The sequence below is a fragment of the Apaloderma vittatum genome, unplaced genomic scaffold, assembly GCF_000703405.1.
Source record: "Apaloderma vittatum isolate BGI_N311 unplaced genomic scaffold, ASM70340v1 Scaffold41339, whole genome shotgun sequence".
Classification (NCBI taxonomy): Eukaryota; Metazoa; Chordata; class Aves; order Trogoniformes; family Trogonidae; genus Apaloderma; species Apaloderma vittatum.
In genome coordinates, this window is record NW_009734271.1 from 1 (window position 1) to 17,442 (window position 17,442).

Consider the following 17,442-nt stretch of genomic DNA (forward strand, 5'->3'; position numbering starts at 1 on the left):
TTTTTCATCCCACAGTGTCATTAGCACTATATGAGGATGCTGCAGCTAAGCATTAACGCCGCTAAAAAAATCTGCCGTTGCGAAGTATACAAATTTTTATTTTAAAAAGAGCTTTCCTTCCCTTCTCTTAAGTAGTAAATGTTGGTGTTGCTGTTTGGGTTTTTTTTTGTGGGTGGGGGAAATTATGTGGTTTGTTGGGGTTTTTTTACAGTACACCAGTATGTATTTCTCACGTTTCTGAGATGAGATATCTCACCCCACTGCTGTTCAGCTTTTAATCAAACGAAAGTTGTTTCTGAGAGTAGCTTTCATTGAGATGCTACTAGCAGCGGAAGTGTTCTTGCTTGGCCAGGAGCACTGGTTGGTTCCCCGCAGCGACTGCAAACTCAAATGCGTCTCCCCCACAGCATGAATAGTCTCTGGCTTTCCTCAGATGTGGCAGGCACTAACAAGGGACAATGCATCAGTGCAAAAATGCCACCATCGCCTTACATAACTTGCGATGGAGAAGCTCGCATATTCAAAAGGAAAATGTTTCCCTTTGAACATCTCCTGTATAAGTTGGCCACTGAAGAATAATACTTTACAATACATAGATCGATAGGTGCCTAAGAATATAACAGAGTTATGTTCTCTTATAAAAAGTTATAAGTTAAAAAATTGCTTATGCGATGTACATTAATTCATTTCTTCTTAAAAACCAAAATCATACAATCATGTGGAGATCATGCTCCAGAAACAGGGGGACAGGGTTCCTATCTGAAGTCCAGTAAAATCTCTTGAAATCTTTTGGCAGTCTCCAGTAGGCCCTAACAAGCTTTGCAGTTTTAAGAGCGGAGAAGCTGCAGAGCAAGGCAACACAGGACTCTTATGTGAACTTTCTCATAAACCGGAGTTTTGCATAGGCAATGATAAGGAAGATAACAGTCATGCAGAAGAGAGCCACTATGTTTTCCCACATTGCCCAGGTGGTAGGTGTGATTCCTTGGCTGCAGAGGTATGCTTCACCAGAACACCTGCAGAAAAACATAAGGCAGATGTTGGTGTTACTATATGGTGCAAGTCTTCAGGTAGTTACTTTTATTCCTGTTCCAGAAAGGTTCTTCTGCTATCAACTCTGCAAAATAGATGACAGAAATAGACTAACTTCATAACCTATCACTAAAATAAAGCTTAAGGGACAAATCTAGGTCTCTGGTTCTCATCATTTTCCAGGAGTATCAAAGTACAAAAGCATTAGTTTCACACAGGAATAACTGGAGGCCCATAGCACAGGTTCTAAAACCTGTGGAAACAGCACTCTAGCACTGTCCCCGCAATAATTTCAGTTTGCCAGTCCTCTAGCATGTGTCATGAAATACTTGCACTTATACAACTTAAGGTATCGATAGTCAAGAGTATTTCAAATGGGGCAGTAGCACTGGGAGATAGGTACCTTGGCTCTCTGCTGTATCTGCAGGGAGCTCTGAGGAGCAGGCATGTTTCTGGTCATGGGTCTACTGCTTCCCAACAACTTCATAGCTGTCCACATATTGTGTTTCTATTGCTAAGTGACCCTGGGTTTAAGAACACTGATAAGCCAGGGCTAGGCTATCAAAACCAAAATTTAATTCAGCTCATCTGCCTATTTTTAGGAGTAGAGTTTCATACCTACTTCACTCCTGAGTAACTGTGAAGTTTTACTATATAATCCTAAAATATGTTATTTTTGGACATATTACTGAGGCTGTCCTGTGAGTGGTTTTCTGTGAATTATGTACAATTTTGAAACAGTCATACTTTTCTTTAGGCAAGCCATCACAGTTCAAAGCCCAAGAAACACCATGAGTTAGAGACTTACATTTCTCCTGAAATATCAGGGGGACAACTGCCTGCATCTCCCACAGATGCTGTAACATTTGGATTCTCACCACAGAAGTAGAGATCTCTGAACTCATTCACTTGAAGAGCCTAGGGAAAGGGGCAGACATCAGGATTTTACAGAGTTAGTGATCTGAGGTGCTGAAATTGAAATACGCCAAAGGAACTTGATTAGTAGAAGACATGTATCACCATTCTTGGAATTGTATGTTTATGTTCCTTTGTATTGGAAGTTCTTAACCACAGCCTTTCTCAGGAACCACTCCAAGTTCTACATGCAGGATGGTTTAGTGTCAGAGTCTTTGGCTTTGAAGTTAGATTTTGGTGATTTAGCCACAGGTTTCTGCCTTGTCAGCTACAAGTTCCTGTTCATCCACTTTCATCTACAAACCCAGAAAGCCCTGTGGCTGCATGCAGACAGCCCAGCACCAGCACACTGAGGCAGATGGCCAAGGCAAGAGGGGAAGGGTTCCCTTGCACTGGCAGCCTGGGCTGACTGCAATCTCAGGAGACACTTCCACGTTCAGCAACATTGATAAAATATCTCAGCAATATCCGAAGAGGGGAGGTGTCACACATCTTCCCCCCTCCCTGATCCTAGCTTTTCCTTCCACTGCTGGTCAATATGGTCTTGTTCACAACACCCTGCACCAGCTCTGGCATTTGTTTCACTCATTTTTAGTCCAAGGTGGGAGACTATTCCTCCCAAACAGCCTTAGTCAGCATGAAGACAGGAGATGGAAGCACAACTCCCACCTGTGACCAGTGAGTGACCCACTATGTCTAGTTACTCTGTTTCAAGTGGCTGCACCCTTACAGTTTCTGGTACCCCAGCTCCTTACTCAGAAATGCAAGTAAGTCACATTTCACTTCAGAGAAAATCACACTGAAGACTGAGGCAATTAGACATTATATTAAATCCTTTAACCAGTTGGATAGTCAATAACCTCCGACTTGCTACCCAAACAGCAGCCTCCAGAGAGGTCACACAATACTTGACTTTATTCTAAACCATCAGGATCAACTACTCAGGCTAGGATTGCTGCTTCACTGGACAGCTCTTTCTGCTGCTGTCCAAGCAGCACTCATTTTGTGGCACAAAGGATTTGTCCAGTCTTGGAGACTTCTGTCTCCCTTAGAGATTAGCTTTTGCTTCCTTTTTGGAGTTGGATGGTTTGTTCTTCTTTTACCATGTTTGTGCAAGGAAATAAACCAAATCTGACTTTTGAGATAACTTCTTTTATACTCAAAACCTTTCCAGGAAGCAGCAGTGTGGCCACATTATACTTATAGGAAACTAATGCTATTTTTTACTCACAGTGAGGCCGTATCGGGGGATGCTGAAGTACTGGAGCCAGTTCAGCCAACCCATTATAGAAGGGAGATTTACCAAGAGGCCTGAAAAGATCTGCAATAGAACAGAAGAGACCAACGAGTGACAAACACTGCTTAACTGCAAATAATGCCATTCCTGCAGAGATATTGCCTACAGAGGGTGCACTAGGACAGACTCCTGCCATGCCTCTGCCTACAGGTATGGGGTTCAAAGCTTCCAGCTGGCCCAACAGCACACCCCAGCACTCTAGTTGAACTGCTTGCGAAGAGGTCAGAAAGGTTTTCTACAGCCACATGTAATCTAAGAAGCATGAATGCGAACAACTTCTTACTCCAAAGGACTGTGTCCTATGGCAGAGCTAGCCAGAGGCTAAAGAAGGAAACCACAGGGAACCTTAAGAGCTGTTACTGTTTCAGTTTTCTCCTCTGACCTGCATCTTTTTTCTGTGCTCTCTCCTGCCTGGAACAAAGTTAGCTCTTTTACTTCTTAGCACCACTGGACTTCATAGCTGAACATGATGCTTCAGGCTGTGCTTCATCACAAGTGTTTTTCTGTCTACACTTCTTTCAGGATATGAATGTGCCCTTCCTTAACTCAACGTACATCAGCTGCTCTTTGCTACACATGCACATTTCTCACCCATAGCGAGCATTTGAAGTGATGAACAATCACTCAGCTTATTGCAAAAGCAGGATAAATTGCAAATTGAAAAATAAGGGATGCGTTGTGGGCTCAGAATATGTATGCAGAGAGCTACCAGGAATCACTTGACAGGAGGCACTTTTTACTCTAAGGTAACTTGATAGGTTTCACAGTCAAGAAGTTTCATCACATCCCTCATCTATGAGTAGTCAACGTTCCTTTCTCACTTGTTTTCTTCCTTAGAAGTCCTTGAAGAAGAGTACTGAAATAATTTCTGGAACTCAAGGGCAACAGTGAATTAAAATAAAGAGAGTGTATGCTCTTGCTAATCCCACTGGGCAACAAAAAATAATGCAATAAAATCAATCAATCTAAAGTTTATTTCCAGATCTTTTCCTATTAAATGATGTAGTTGATCATTTAGAATTCTAATACTGAAAATGAAAGATTTTTTTAAAATCAGTTTAAGGACAAGTTTAAAAACACCACCACTTTTGGAGGGCACGCTGTTTGCAAAGTTCTGGTGTCGTTACACCTATTGAACTGCACCTGAGCAACGATTTGACCCTTAGATTACGAGTTGGCAGAAGTACAAGTGACAATAAAATCACAGGCATGGAGCTGACATGGTACTGGACTGTGGATTCTCAGCCTGCTTAAGGACTGGCTCAACCCAGTCCTCTCAGCTTGTCTCAGCTGCTTCCTCTCCTCCACCAAAGGAGCACATACACCCTTATACACTTACAAGCATCAGGACAAAACAAATAGTGATGAGCAGATTGGCCACAGCCACCACGTCCATCCCAGCACTGATAGCCAGAGACATGGCCGTGGCAGTGTAGGACACCATCACCAGGGTCAGCATGAAGAAGAAGAACCGGCCTGTAACAGCTTGGTATCCTGTCAAGAAACAGAAATGAAAGAGTCCAGTAAACAACCACATTATGAATCCCAGAGAGGTACTCTTGGACTCCTATATAAGACGGGGAAAGCAGGAAGAAAGACCGGGTTTGGAGTTGGCAGGAACCATGTGTGCTCCAAAGGCCCAAAGAGCATTACCAAAAGATGTGGTCAAGCAGGTCCCTGTCTTAAGACTGCTGATGTCTCTGCCCCTGCCCCAGAGTCCTCCAAAGTTATGAAGCCAAGCACTTAAATCAGTTGAAAGTTCAACTAGTTTCATGTTATGGATATAGGAATTAAACTTTGGCTACATCAGAAAATCAAATGTGTTGGAAAGATGACAGGTTCAACGAAAGCATCAATTCTTTACCAATCATCCAGTAACTGATGCATGAGAATATGATGGCTGGAGCAGTTCTCATGGGCAGCAGATCTCCTATCATCAAGGCCAGGAAGTAGGCAGACACACGGTAATATCCACTGGTATACTGATGGCTGCGAGGACAGGAGGGAGGGGAGTTGTACAGGTTTAGAGGTTACCTAGGAAGCAGGCTCAGCATGTGTGTCTGGTTTGTCCTTATTTAGTTTCTGTTCTCTCTACCACTGAATCCTTCTCCAAGTTGTGTATTTTCTTTGTGCTATCACTTCCCACTCCGTAAAGTAAGGGCTGATCTATCTCACAGGCCCTGCTGTTGTTCTTGGAGCTCTCCAATGAAAGTGACTGAAAGGCTATGTGACTGCTAAGCAACATATTGGAAAAAAGCTCTTAAACTGCTTTTCAGAGAGAATGGTCTGTAACACAGGAGCATGAGAAAGTATTTGATTGCTATTAACTGAAGGAACAATTCATCCAGAGCTAACTCATACAGTTGCTTCCAGGGAAGAAGGAGGCACACTCAACAACGGGAAAACACCTTTAGGACATCAAGTCATCTCCAGCCCACAGGGCAATTAAGTGTCATTATGATTGTTTTGCTGCTTAAACGGAGCTCATGAGAAGATGCTTTGATTGGTGAGGTGCCAAAATTTCCATCGATGCAGCTGGTAAGCAGGACAGTCTAGCAAGAAATGTCAGTGTGGGGGAAATTCACTCCTGAATAGCTGTTAGGGGCAATATTAAGCTTCTCTGAGCAACCTGTGGGTGGACATGTGCACTGCAGGCACTGATCTCCAATTTCTTCTTTATCGCACATAGGATCTATTTCTTACCCTTTCATTCCATGAACTGGAGGCTATTCCAAAATACATTTTCCACATATATTTATATAAACATGTGTGTATATAATATATACATGTATTTACATACATATACACACATACAAACACATATACAAATATATCTATATAGACGGAGAGATGTGCTTGATTATTAGGGAGCTTTCGTAAGCCAGCCAGCAGCCCTCTTCATCTGAGCATCCCTTGCAAAACTCTCCCAAGAACTCTCCCTTCATCTTTGCACAGTCTTACCACTTTATAACCATTCCAAGGCAGCATTTCAACCCTAGCAACAAGAGGGCAGGCATGTCTCACGGTCTGCAGGATTCACATGCAGACTTTGTTACCAAAAGTGGATAGGAAAAGCACTTCTCAAACTGTGACACAGCAAGCAAGTAAAAGCATTTTATTTCTCCCCCCTTCCCTCACCTCTTAGCATTTCAACTCCCTTCTCTACAGATCAAGTTAGCATTACTATTGCAATCTGATGTTGCATGGGAGCAACCAAGTATTTAGTGGAAATAATTTTGTTTAGCCTCACTTCAGGGTATGAGACCGTCTAAGTAAGTGCCTCACTACTTACACAAATAGCTTCTTGTCTCTGATGAACAGCTCAATTGCAGACACACTGGAAAAACATTGGTTTGTGGTGACAAAAAACAAAGATCCAACACTAGAAGGCAAAACAAGAACAGTCAAAAAGTGAGGAAACAGCCTAGATCAACACTGGCAGCCTTAGATATCACCATACCATCAAGCCATTGCTCTTCTGTCCTCATCCACAGAATGGAGGTACTTAATTGTGCTACTAATGATCTTAGCTGTAAAACCAGGTTTATTCCTTTATCTTCCCTTTCACATCTCCTTTGTACATACGTACAAGCCTGACAGAACTGCAGTTTCTTTAGGACCTCCAGCAATACAATACTGCAGCGCATTGAGGCTTTGTGACCCCAACCGTCCTTTGTGGTCCAAGTGGATCCTGAGGCCTTCCCTGTGGCTGGAACCTGTCTGCTATAGACAGGAGAATAAGCAAAGCTGTGGCTTTCCAACTTACCGATTCTGAATGCCACTTCGATCCAATTTTACACCAAAAAAGATAGCACCCACAACCAAGGCTAGAATTATGGTCACTGCAATCTAGAAGTGGAAAGAACAGAGAGAAAAAGGAGTCCCTCAGATAAGTAAATAGGGACAAACTTATTATTAAGGCATACACAGAGCTTAAGATTCACACCTGCCTAAAACTTTACTGTTATGAGTCAACGTACACCTGCAGCACACACAATTAAAAGCCTTATGGCAAATTTTCCAAGTTTATCCTCTTCACTTTCCTCCTTCCTCTGATCTTCTTTGGCTGGGAAAGGCTAGTAGAAGCACACTCAATGAATAACCCACCTTACAATTTCAACTGAGACACAAAATTAACATCACCCTAGAAGCTCACCATGTGAACCAGCAAACAGAGCATTTTCCCCCACACCCCAATCTTCAGTGCAGTAGTCCTGGTGCTAAAATAAAATGGAGATTTTTTTTTTTCAAAGGCAACAAAGGTAGCTGGGGATCTCACTTCATTTAAGTGGCAGTGTCACAGAACTTTCCTGTTTACCCAGCCGCCGTTGAAAACAAAAGTGTCTCCTAAAAACTGTAGATTGCAGGACTGAGAGCAGAGGGAATCCAAGACTTGTAGCAATTGTTACCTACTTGTGCAAAGGACGCCTGTGGGTTCCTGACGAGGTTTTTTAGGGAGCGCTTGGACACCCAGTACAGCTGTGTGAGGAATCCATTTGCATAGGTAATCTCATGCTCCTGCTTGGATACTCTCTGCTTGCTTCCCCGTCCAAGCTCCACTTTCCTCAGTGCTTCCTTTGTGCTCTGATACAGGCTGGAGTTGAGATATTTCTGGTGCAGCACATCTACCACGTTGCTGCCCAGGTTATCTTCTGCCACTCCATTTTCACTGCTCACCTCTGAGTGAGAAAGACAAGACATGCTTTGTGATTCCCCATGAACCCTGCCTTCACACATGGTCATCAACATGCTCAGACACTTTGGAGGCAGAATAAAAAAAAGCAGGAACGCCCAGAGAATTTGAATTGTTCAAGCCTTAGCTCTGAGCTTAACAGGCTAGCTTGAGTGAGGGGGGTTCCCTACAGTTTTAATCAAACCTTGATAGTCTGTCTGTTCTTTGTGGCACAAAAAATGACCATATTCTTAGAATGAGGCACCAGAAAACCCCTTGTTTCATTGAATTTTGGGGAAATCGATGTTTGCTCTCATCCATTTCCCCATCCCCCAAAAGCACCATTACAAAAACTGTTCCCTTATAATCCTTCAGTCATGGATATGCTACAGCATCCCCAAACAGATATTTGCCAGTGTTTCACTCACAATATTGTTGGAGTCCTCTAATCTAGTTCCAACCTTTCTCACTGCCCCATAAGTCCATTACTCCTTAGCCTATCTATGCTGTCTCCTCTGCAACAGCCTCTTATGTGACTGAAAAATTGTCTTCTGTCAGATGTCTCTTGAGACTAAGTGATTCTAGTTTTTCAGTCTTTCCTACACAGGTTTTGTAAATTACTGATATTTATAACTGCTCTCCTATATTACTGAAGGAAAAAAAAAGTTTTAAAAGTTTTACGAGGTCTTTAAAGAAGCCCAAAGATAAGTATATCTATTAGTAGGGGAAAAAAAAGATAATGAAGTGCCCTTAGACTGAAAGAAATCCACAGAATAACAGCCTGCCATCACCACATACAACTTCTCTCTACACCAGTCAACAGAGAATTTCTCCTTCACAATTTACCTTTTCCTGTGTCCACAGGTCTGTGATCTTCTTTGCGTGCTGCCACAGAAGTTGAATCACCATTTATGATATCAAGGAAGAAGTCAGCTGGATTGTTGAAGGGTTCACATTCATATCCTTAAAAAAAAAATACAAAAACCACACATGCAACATGTTTGTACTACACAGAGCACAGCTTGGAAAGTCTGATACTGTATCACTCGTACACAATCCTGTTACAAGAAAACTTCATTGCTTTCCATGAGCATTAGTTTACAGCAGTAAACCTGACTGGATTTAGAAGATGGTGAATCTGAGGTATCTACACAGAGCTTCAAAGATGCTTATTCTTCACTGATTTCAAGTGAGAAGAAATCTGTAACTTGCTTCATGGACATGCTCAACATGGACAACTCTTGCTCCTTTCCAGCGCTTCCAGAGTTTACAATCCAATGTGTCCGTGGCTGCATTTAGACTATATTGGAGATTCACTCCACTTTTCTATCTTCTATGGTCAGAAACCCATATCCTGCTTATCTGGAGTGGGAGCAGCCACCAAACAATTATTAACCCATCTTAACGCACACCATAATTTTTGTCCTCTCAGATGCCCATCTGCATTTGGACTAGTGCAGATTCTTGGACCAGCCCCTACAGATTGCTGCCAATCTGCAGCCTGTGGTTCAAAACCCACTGGGTCTGCCACACAGGCCTGGTAGAACTACAAGCATCATCTTGTCTGTTACGCATCATGCTTCTAAATGTCCAGGCAATTCTGGGGTTTTGTCTTGATGCAAGGCAAAAAAAAGGCAGAAGAGAGCCATGCTCTGTGTTGTCCAAAAGATTTTGGGGTTATTGTTTTGCTTTTTTTCTGTTCTAACATAATACTGTTCAAGACTGTGTGTATACAGCCTCTAGTATCATAGTGATTAAACAGCATAGGACTGTCATCCAGTGCTAGGGTAAGAATCTACCCACAGGTTAAACTCATTAGCCAGTTGCCTTTGCTCTTGGCACAGGTGACTTACCAATAGAACTGAAGTACTCCAGGGCCTGCTTTGCAGGACCATGGTACAGCACCTTTCCCAAAGCTAGTAATGTTAGACTGTCAAAGAGCTTGAATATAGAATAGCGGGGCTGATGGATGGAAAATATGATGGTTCGCCCTCTTCTTGAGAGCCTGAAATAGAAACAAAACGTTTCTCAAATACACTACACCTTATATTTCAGAAAGGTCATGTTAACCCAAGCAAAAAATAAGAATCCAAATCCAAGGTGAATATTTGCCAACTTCTCAGGGTCACTACCCCGAAAAGCTGTAGCTCCCCCTTCTCTGTCACCATGTCAGATGCTGCCTGCAAGACCTTGAAGACAGCACCTGTCATTATAAGACTGTTATTGCCGTTCAGGTAGACAAAGTATGATGTCTGTAGCTAGCAAACGTTGAGGCTAAAGGTGTGTATAAACCCTCCTTACATGTTTTCTATACCAGGCGTCACCTTGACTAACTGGAACAGTCCTACTGCACTCAATGGCAGTACTGTTATGTAGTACGTTGTGGAACTCTGGCCAGCTGAGATTTCTCTTAGCTCTTCTGATGATGATTTACTCTCTAGAAAAGTCAAAACTAGTTTTCTTTCAGGTTTTCCAGATGCTCTTTCAAGTATTTTAGCACTGATTCCCAGCAAGTATCTTTGCTGATCATCTCTGTCCACAAACAGCACAGCAAAATGTTGCACAAGCAAAACCAGAAAATATGCTACAGGAGGAGGGTTAAGAACTTGTTCTTATTAAATAAACCCTGTTTGGTCCTCTTTGTACCAGAAGACAGTTCATCTCCAAAACACAGGAGATGAAGGTAAATATTGAGGGTCAACACTGAGGGAGATACTGAGGGTATATCTGCTGGAGAAGTCTGATCTGAGTTCAAGGCTGTTGCCAGAGTGGAGGAAGAGACTTTGTAATAGACTCAGCTGGAGGGACAAGAAATTATTATTACAAGGCCTGACCTCCCAGTCCACCCCTCTCTCTGGCACAGGGTAGCTGTCCAAGCTACATCTGGGTTTTGGGCTCAAATCCAATGCTTGCTGTGGAGAGATTCCCATCAACTTCAAAATGCTTTGGATAAGACCCAAATAAACAATTCTGAGTCTATTTGTCTAGATTTTTTTAGTTTAAAAAAAGAGCACTGTAGCTACTCAGTCGTAACAGCATTCCTTTTTTTACTAATGAGACGACAAGAAAAATCACAGCAAAGAAAATTTGAAGAACTGACTCTTACTTCTTCAAGAGCATGAGGACTGCATTGGCTGTGCTGGCATCAAGGCCAGTTGTTGGCTCATCCAGGAACAGCACTGGTGGTTCTGTGATGAGCTCCATCCCAATACTGGTTCTCTTCCGTTCCCCTCCAGACACACCCCGGATCATTTCAGTTCCTACCTACAAGCAGAAGAAATTGGGTATTTGCAACAAGACCTACTCGGTGCATGCTCTGGAGTTCAGGGCTCTCCACACCCAGCAGTCCTTTTCATTTTCAGAGTCCCATTAGTGAACTCTGAGTCAGTGTGAGGAACTCTGTAGCAGTAGTCAAGAGCTTGATTTTCAGAGGTACCAGGCACCTTATGACTTCAGGGAACAAGGATAACACTGACAAGGCAGAGCCAGAATGAGGCCACAGCAGTCAGAGGTAGTATTGATGCCTTCTGTTGGTAGCTTGCGCGCTGCTCAAGTACAAGTGGGATAAGTGAAGCAAACGTAAAAATTCTGCTGGGAGGAACAAGCTCTGCACAGAACTTCTCCATCACAGCCCAGTTTTCTCTCTCTCACAGATTTCAGCACCACAAAATCAATTTCCCTGTCTTGTCCCACAATGCCAGGAAGTGACTGAGCAGCTTTCCAAGGTGCAATGACTAGGCGACTTTTTCCCCTCTGAACTTATACAACGTGCTGGACATAGTCCAAAATTTTCTCCTTTTAGTAGCAAACACACATACCTCTTTTTCCAAGCTACTTCCTGAGCTGGAGACTGGTTTCTTGCGTGCCGTATGATTTAGTCAGGTTCCTGCTTACCTTAGTGTAGCTGCACTATGTATGTCGTACTGTTCAGACTCAAGTAGTTCAGTTTTCAGAGGTAGTATGATTTATGAGAAAGGTATTCTCACCTTAGCATCAGCCACTTTGCTTAATCCCAACTCGCTGATTATCTGAGTGACTCGGTCTTCCTTCTCTTTAACACTGATGGAGCTGGGGAGTCGCAGGGCAGCAGAGAAGTGCAGGTTCTCCCTCACCGTCATTGTGCCCATGACAACATCATCCTGAAAGCAGCACAAATGGACAGTTGGAAAGCCTCATCGTCAGCTACCTGACTGAGGATCTGAGTCCCTGTAGCAGCAGTTGCTGGATAAGCTGTTTGTGGATCACAGTGGAAACTGGACTGAGGGAAAAATCCCTGCTTTTAAACTTACATGACATGAAAGTCAAGGCCACTTAGTACCTGTTGAGGGGAGAATGTAGCTCTGCAGGCTCCCAGCTTACACTAAGCACCATCTCAGCCTGCTTTCAGGCTCGGGAGTTCAAGTGAAGAGAATACCATTTTGCACTGCATGTGCATTTTTATTGCTAGCCAAAGGGAGGCAGAGGAGAGAGATGGTTTTGAAAGTGTAAAAAATCTGTCAGTCCAGCTGAAGCCAATGGACATTGCTAGTGCTCAGTATTCAAGGTGAAGACACTCTGGGAGTCACCCAAGTCAGCTCTGTTCCTGGTTATAAGCCACATCTTGCTGTGGTCCAGAACAACTGCTGCGTTCAGCTGCCAACAAGGAGCTATCCCCAGCTCCTCACTGGCAATTCATCAAAGAAACAAGAATATTGCACCAAGATGCTCCTGTTTTTTCCCATGTCTCAACTATCTACAATTCTTAGGCACAATACCTTATTCTAAAGGCTACCCCTTTAGAAAAGTTTCAGGAGTCATGTGCATTTTGAGTAATAATCAAATCTATCCAAATGACCAACATCTGGGCAGCCTACACCAACCTGTAACAACCATAAGCCAAACAGAGTTGACATCAGATCCACACAGAGCTCCATGCCTCTACATCACGCCTGCTGTGATACTCGAGCCCATCCTGCATCCCACCATATGATGGGAGAAGGGTTGCAACACTGGGCAGCTGCTGAGAAAGATGTCTGTTAACCAGGCACCTTTCACTTCTAGTGCTCTTTTGGAAGATACAGTCCCTAAGATGCAGAGCAGCAGATTTTTGCCTCTTTTGGGACTCCTCCCACATTAGATGTAGTTGATCAGCAACACAAAGGGTGTGCCAGCCAACATGTTTGACACTGGAGTTAACAGAGGATGACTGAAGGTCCTGCTGTGCTAGAGGTATGTGACAGATTACTCAGGGTGTAGTGTCACTATAAACTGGCTTTGCTTCCAAAGCTATTTTAGGAATTTCCTACCATCACTTCCCTCCCCATGCACCCTCAGTCTCTCACTCTAGCCTCCCATTCCCCATCCTCAGATCCACCAATGCAGCTGTTGGGTCACCACATCGGAAACTAAGCTGTGAAATTAAGTTACCTTAACACCAAACATAAACTGTGACATGACATCCTTGCTTGCAAGGTATGAGTGGAGTGATCACCAGCAGTTTATGGTACCACATGACTTAGCATGTCTATATGCTTATCTGCATAAAACACCCTATAAGTACATACTTATTTATGTATTTAGGCCTTAAGCGTTGTTTGTAGTCTTTGGGCCATCTTCATTGATCTAGGGAGCACTGCAATGCGACGGGAGGGGAGAGAGGCCATTTAATGTCTCACATAGTTGCCTATCATTTTAAGGTTAAGTTTTGTTGCTTTGGACATTTGAGAGGCACAAATATCTCAGAGTGGGACCACTTGCTAGAAACTTCACAGCAACTCATGAAACACTGAGGATTTGGGCATCTTTGACCTGCAGGATCAATTCTCAGCATCAGTCTAATCACATGCATCCTTTCAGAGCCCCCAGCTGACAGCTTTCAGAAAAGCTGCCTATTTCACATCTGCCTGCAGCTGGAAGCCTGGATGGTTTCCAGATTTAGCTGCTCATATGGCTGCCAAGAATCCCCTTCTACTGAGCTACCCCAGGGCTTTGAGGGTCTATTATTGGCCCAGGCCTCCACCCACTTCCGCAGATTCAGTCGGCTTTTCCTGTCTCCGCGTGGAACGAAGCTCTGTCCCAGCCAGACAGAATCAGAGGAAGAACAGCAGGGATCTATTTGCTTCCTAGAATTATTTTCTGATAGCTCGAAGATACTTCTGCCAGCTAGAACTGCTTACAAGTTTTACAACAAGAGATTTTAGGTGTTGTGGGTTTTTGTCCTCACCTTTTTATTTCTGCTAAACCCCTGCTAGTACTTCAGAGCAGAGCCCAAGGAACAAGCCACAGCAGTCCAGTGGTTTGGGTAACTTTGGGAAGTCAAGCATCTCTGTGCTTGACTTGGTTAGAGTAACCATTTGATCCATATTCCAGAAAAATACTAAAACTAACATCTGAGTTATCAAATCAAACCATGTAAGGAATACTGAAAATTACCTAGACTGGTAGTTCATGCTTTGCTCATCTTACGCATTCTCTCCTCCCAAGGTCTCCCAAGGCTCGACTCAGTTACGCACCTGCACAACATATCCTGAGATGCACTTGAAATTTGGAGGTTGTGGGATGCCATCTATAAGCACTTCTCCAGACAGGCCTGCTGGGTGCTTCCTGGCAGCCAGCACATCTAGGAGACTTCAGACAAACACCAGGCATTAGGTTTTGCCATAACAGCTGTTTTTACCTTTGACTGGATGAGTGCCACCAGTCAGGATCACAGTTAGCACCTGCTCACCGCATGGTGCAAACCAAAGGACAAAAAAAGGGGCTTCCTCTGCACCGGGGGCTTTAGCTCTTTGTACAAAAAGCCCAGTATAGGTACAGAATTCTCCATCACAAGGTGTGCCACAGCAGTATGGTAGTATACAGACCCCTACAATTCACAGCAGTAAACCCCCTACAGCCATAAACTCAGTCTCCCTATTAACAGCTAACCTCAGATGCACAGAGACTAAAGAACCCTGCCGAGTAGCAGCAGTCTGCTCTCCAGCCAGGGGAGCACAGAATTAACTACTTTGATCTCAAGGAAATTAATCCAAATGGGTATAAACAAGACTAGAGTTAAGATTAATTCTACGAAGTAATTTTGTTTGGATCTCCTTACTGCCAATGCAGAGGCCAGCCTGTCTGCTAGCTAAGTAAACAGCGCACTGGCGAAGTGCTGCTCTTCAAAACACAGATTAGCCAGCAGTCTCTTTGGAGAGGAAGATCAAGGGTCACCACAAAAACACACCTGTGTCAATCCTGGCCATGTTTGTCAACCTCTGACATTCTCAGGGGCAGAGACGGATGAAGAGCTCTCTTACCATGTTTATATAGGAGAGAAAACAGCATCAGCACAGTCTGCAGATAGTCTATGCAGTATTTCTCTGTGCTTTCATTCAAAGAACACAAGCACATATGCACCCCCATCACCAGGCCACAGCCAAATTGGGGTGAGGATCCAGAGCATCCTACAGACTGACATTACACCATATTCCTGGTAGTTTGGCCTATCATCTTCAGGAAAGTCTTGCTGTGGTGATTTCACAGGGGATGACCAAGGATGATGTCCCAAGGGAGCTTGCACCCCCTCCCCATCCCATTACAGGTCTAGGACAGAGTCTACACCTGAGCTCCAGCCACCCAAGTTCAGCCTGGTATCTTAACTCAGGCCACTGCCAAAGGTGACTGCAGTAACATGGGCCACCAATGGGAGCAGATGAGGGGTGTGACACCGCTGCAAGAACTCCAGCAAAGCCAATATTGGGACACAAGGTCAAACTGCATCACCAGATTTCTCACAGGCATGTAAAGGTCTGAGCCTGCAGATCCCTCACATCTTCCCCAACACTCAGAACCCCAAATCCTCTTTGAACTGCCCATCTGAAGTAGCAAAATAAAGTACTCACGAAGATTTACCACTCCCCGTTGGCCCCAGGATAGCATTCAAGCCTGGCTTCATAATGCCACTGGAAGAAGGAAAGAGTTATTTCCAAATGGAGGATTGCTCACATGCAGCTTATAGTAGAGGTTAGTGTGAACAAAATGCTGTTGAAAGGAAAACGTCAAGATTAAAACTTCTCCTTAAATCTTAAATCAGTAAGCACTTCTCCTTTCTTGTCCCAGACTGCCAATCAGAACAGACCCAGAGCTGGACATAAAAAGCAGAAATTAAGCATCTTCCCTACTGGGCTGGAGCTTGAGAAGAAGACACAACTGCTCTCTGACACTCAATTCCTCTAAAAGCAGTTTGAACTATAGTTAGGGGAACTCTCAGATCTTCTGGCAGAAGATCTGAGAGTTCTAATTTGCTCAGATCAATACCTGAAACTGCTCCATCTATATTCCTGCTATTTTCCCTGAAAGCAAATTAGAAAATGCTCACATGAACTGTGGACTGAAGGGAAGTAGCCATTTCTTTACCAGCACAGCTGGATCTGGAAGATGACACTGAGGTCCTGATTCACAATCGTAGATTAATTCCTACCCTGCAGTATTTTATTTAAGCAAGTACTTACTAAACATTATGAAGGATCTTCTTTTCCACAGTTTTCCGTTTGCACAGGAATCCACTGGACTGCTTAACGGAGTACTGGATGTTATGGAAACTCACAACAGAGCCCCGAGGGGATCGGAGGGACTCCTGTGTTGGAAGAGAGCGTTGGAAATTGCCCACTCCTTCCTCTTCTCCAATAGAAATAGTGCTGTGATCAAACGTGTCTGCCATCATATCCTTGTTACACAGGTCAAACTCCACTGCAGGGAGTTTTTTCAGGTCACTGTCGTTTTGAGCACTTTCCATCTGCGAAGACAAAGAAGACAAAAACATGCAGGGAAGGAGACACATGAGCAAAGATTTCTGCAGAAAGTGTCTTGGAAAAGCAAGTTCACGCACACTTCTCCAATCCTTGCTTGCATGTGCCAAATTTCCAACAGGATGGACATCCACACTGGAAGACATCCAGTAGTCCCAAAAGGCACGAAACCCACAAATCTAGAACAATACACATAGCCTTTAAGAATGAGGCATGTATGTTCTTTAAGTGATGCTAGCTTGAAGAGTATCTAATGAAATAAAAACCAAACCCATCTGTGGTGGTCACCATCTTGCTTAACACGGAAGGGACAAGTGTAAGCTGCTACCACGTAAGAGACCCAAGTTCCCCAAACTCCCCTCCTTCAGACATAACATGCTTACCCTGCCTCAGACCCCCACAAAGCCAGCAGAGAAATTAATTAATGAATCTACGTGAAGAACCACAGGAAGAAAAATGGTAGTGCTTATGAAAAAGAAAGCCAGTCACATGCACCTTGTTTGCTGGCACAATTTTTTTTCAGAGATATCAATATGATTAAAATAAGTGTTTCACATCTTGCTTATCATGTTTCAGTCACACCAGTATCAAGATACTTCACAACTACAAATAAGAAGAGAAATTCAGATTTGTGTGCAGGCACTATTTACACTGAAGAACAGAAGTTCCCCCTCCCAGAGGGAAAGATCTGGGACAAGGTGCAAACTGGTACATTAAGGACAATTAAGTATGGTATCTATCTGTAACTACAAAGTTAT

General features: G+C 43.5%; 1 protein-coding gene across 1 annotated transcript; it reads right to left on the reverse strand.

Annotated features, from left to right (window-relative positions):
* Positions 1-621: 621 nt before the first annotated feature.
* LOC104268591 (ATP-binding cassette sub-family G member 2-like) lies at positions 622-16,600 on the reverse strand. The gene is made up of 15 exons (XM_009876185.1): positions 16,388-16,600; positions 15,779-15,838; positions 14,408-14,522; positions 11,903-12,055; positions 11,023-11,180; positions 9,770-9,921; positions 8,763-8,879; positions 7,658-7,896; positions 7,011-7,093; positions 6,537-6,626; positions 5,109-5,233; positions 4,584-4,738; positions 3,179-3,268; positions 1,841-1,950; positions 622-1,016 (listed from the first exon to the last, which is right to left on the reverse strand). Exons 1-15 carry the CDS (start codon positions 16,597-16,599, stop codon positions 869-871), a joined length of 2,007 nt encoding a protein of 668 aa, XP_009874487.1. The 5' UTR covers position 16,600; the 3' UTR covers positions 622-868.
* Positions 16,601-17,442: the final 842 nt, after the last annotated feature.

Bases quoted from the DNA above. Each gene is read 5' to 3' on its own strand.
- LOC104268591 (XM_009876185.1), bottom strand. From the start codon at position 16,599: ATGATGGCAGACACGTTTGATCACAGCACTATTTCTATTGGAGAAGAG. The intron at 8,880-9,769 runs GTAAGTCACCTG...TTTTTTTTTAAG, and splicing joins GGAGTACTTCAGTTCTATTG to GATATGAATGTGAACCCTTC. The intron at 7,897-8,762 runs GTAAATTGTGAA...ATGGAGTGGCAG, and splicing joins ACCTGTGGACACAGGAAAAG to AAGATAACCTGGGCAGCAAC.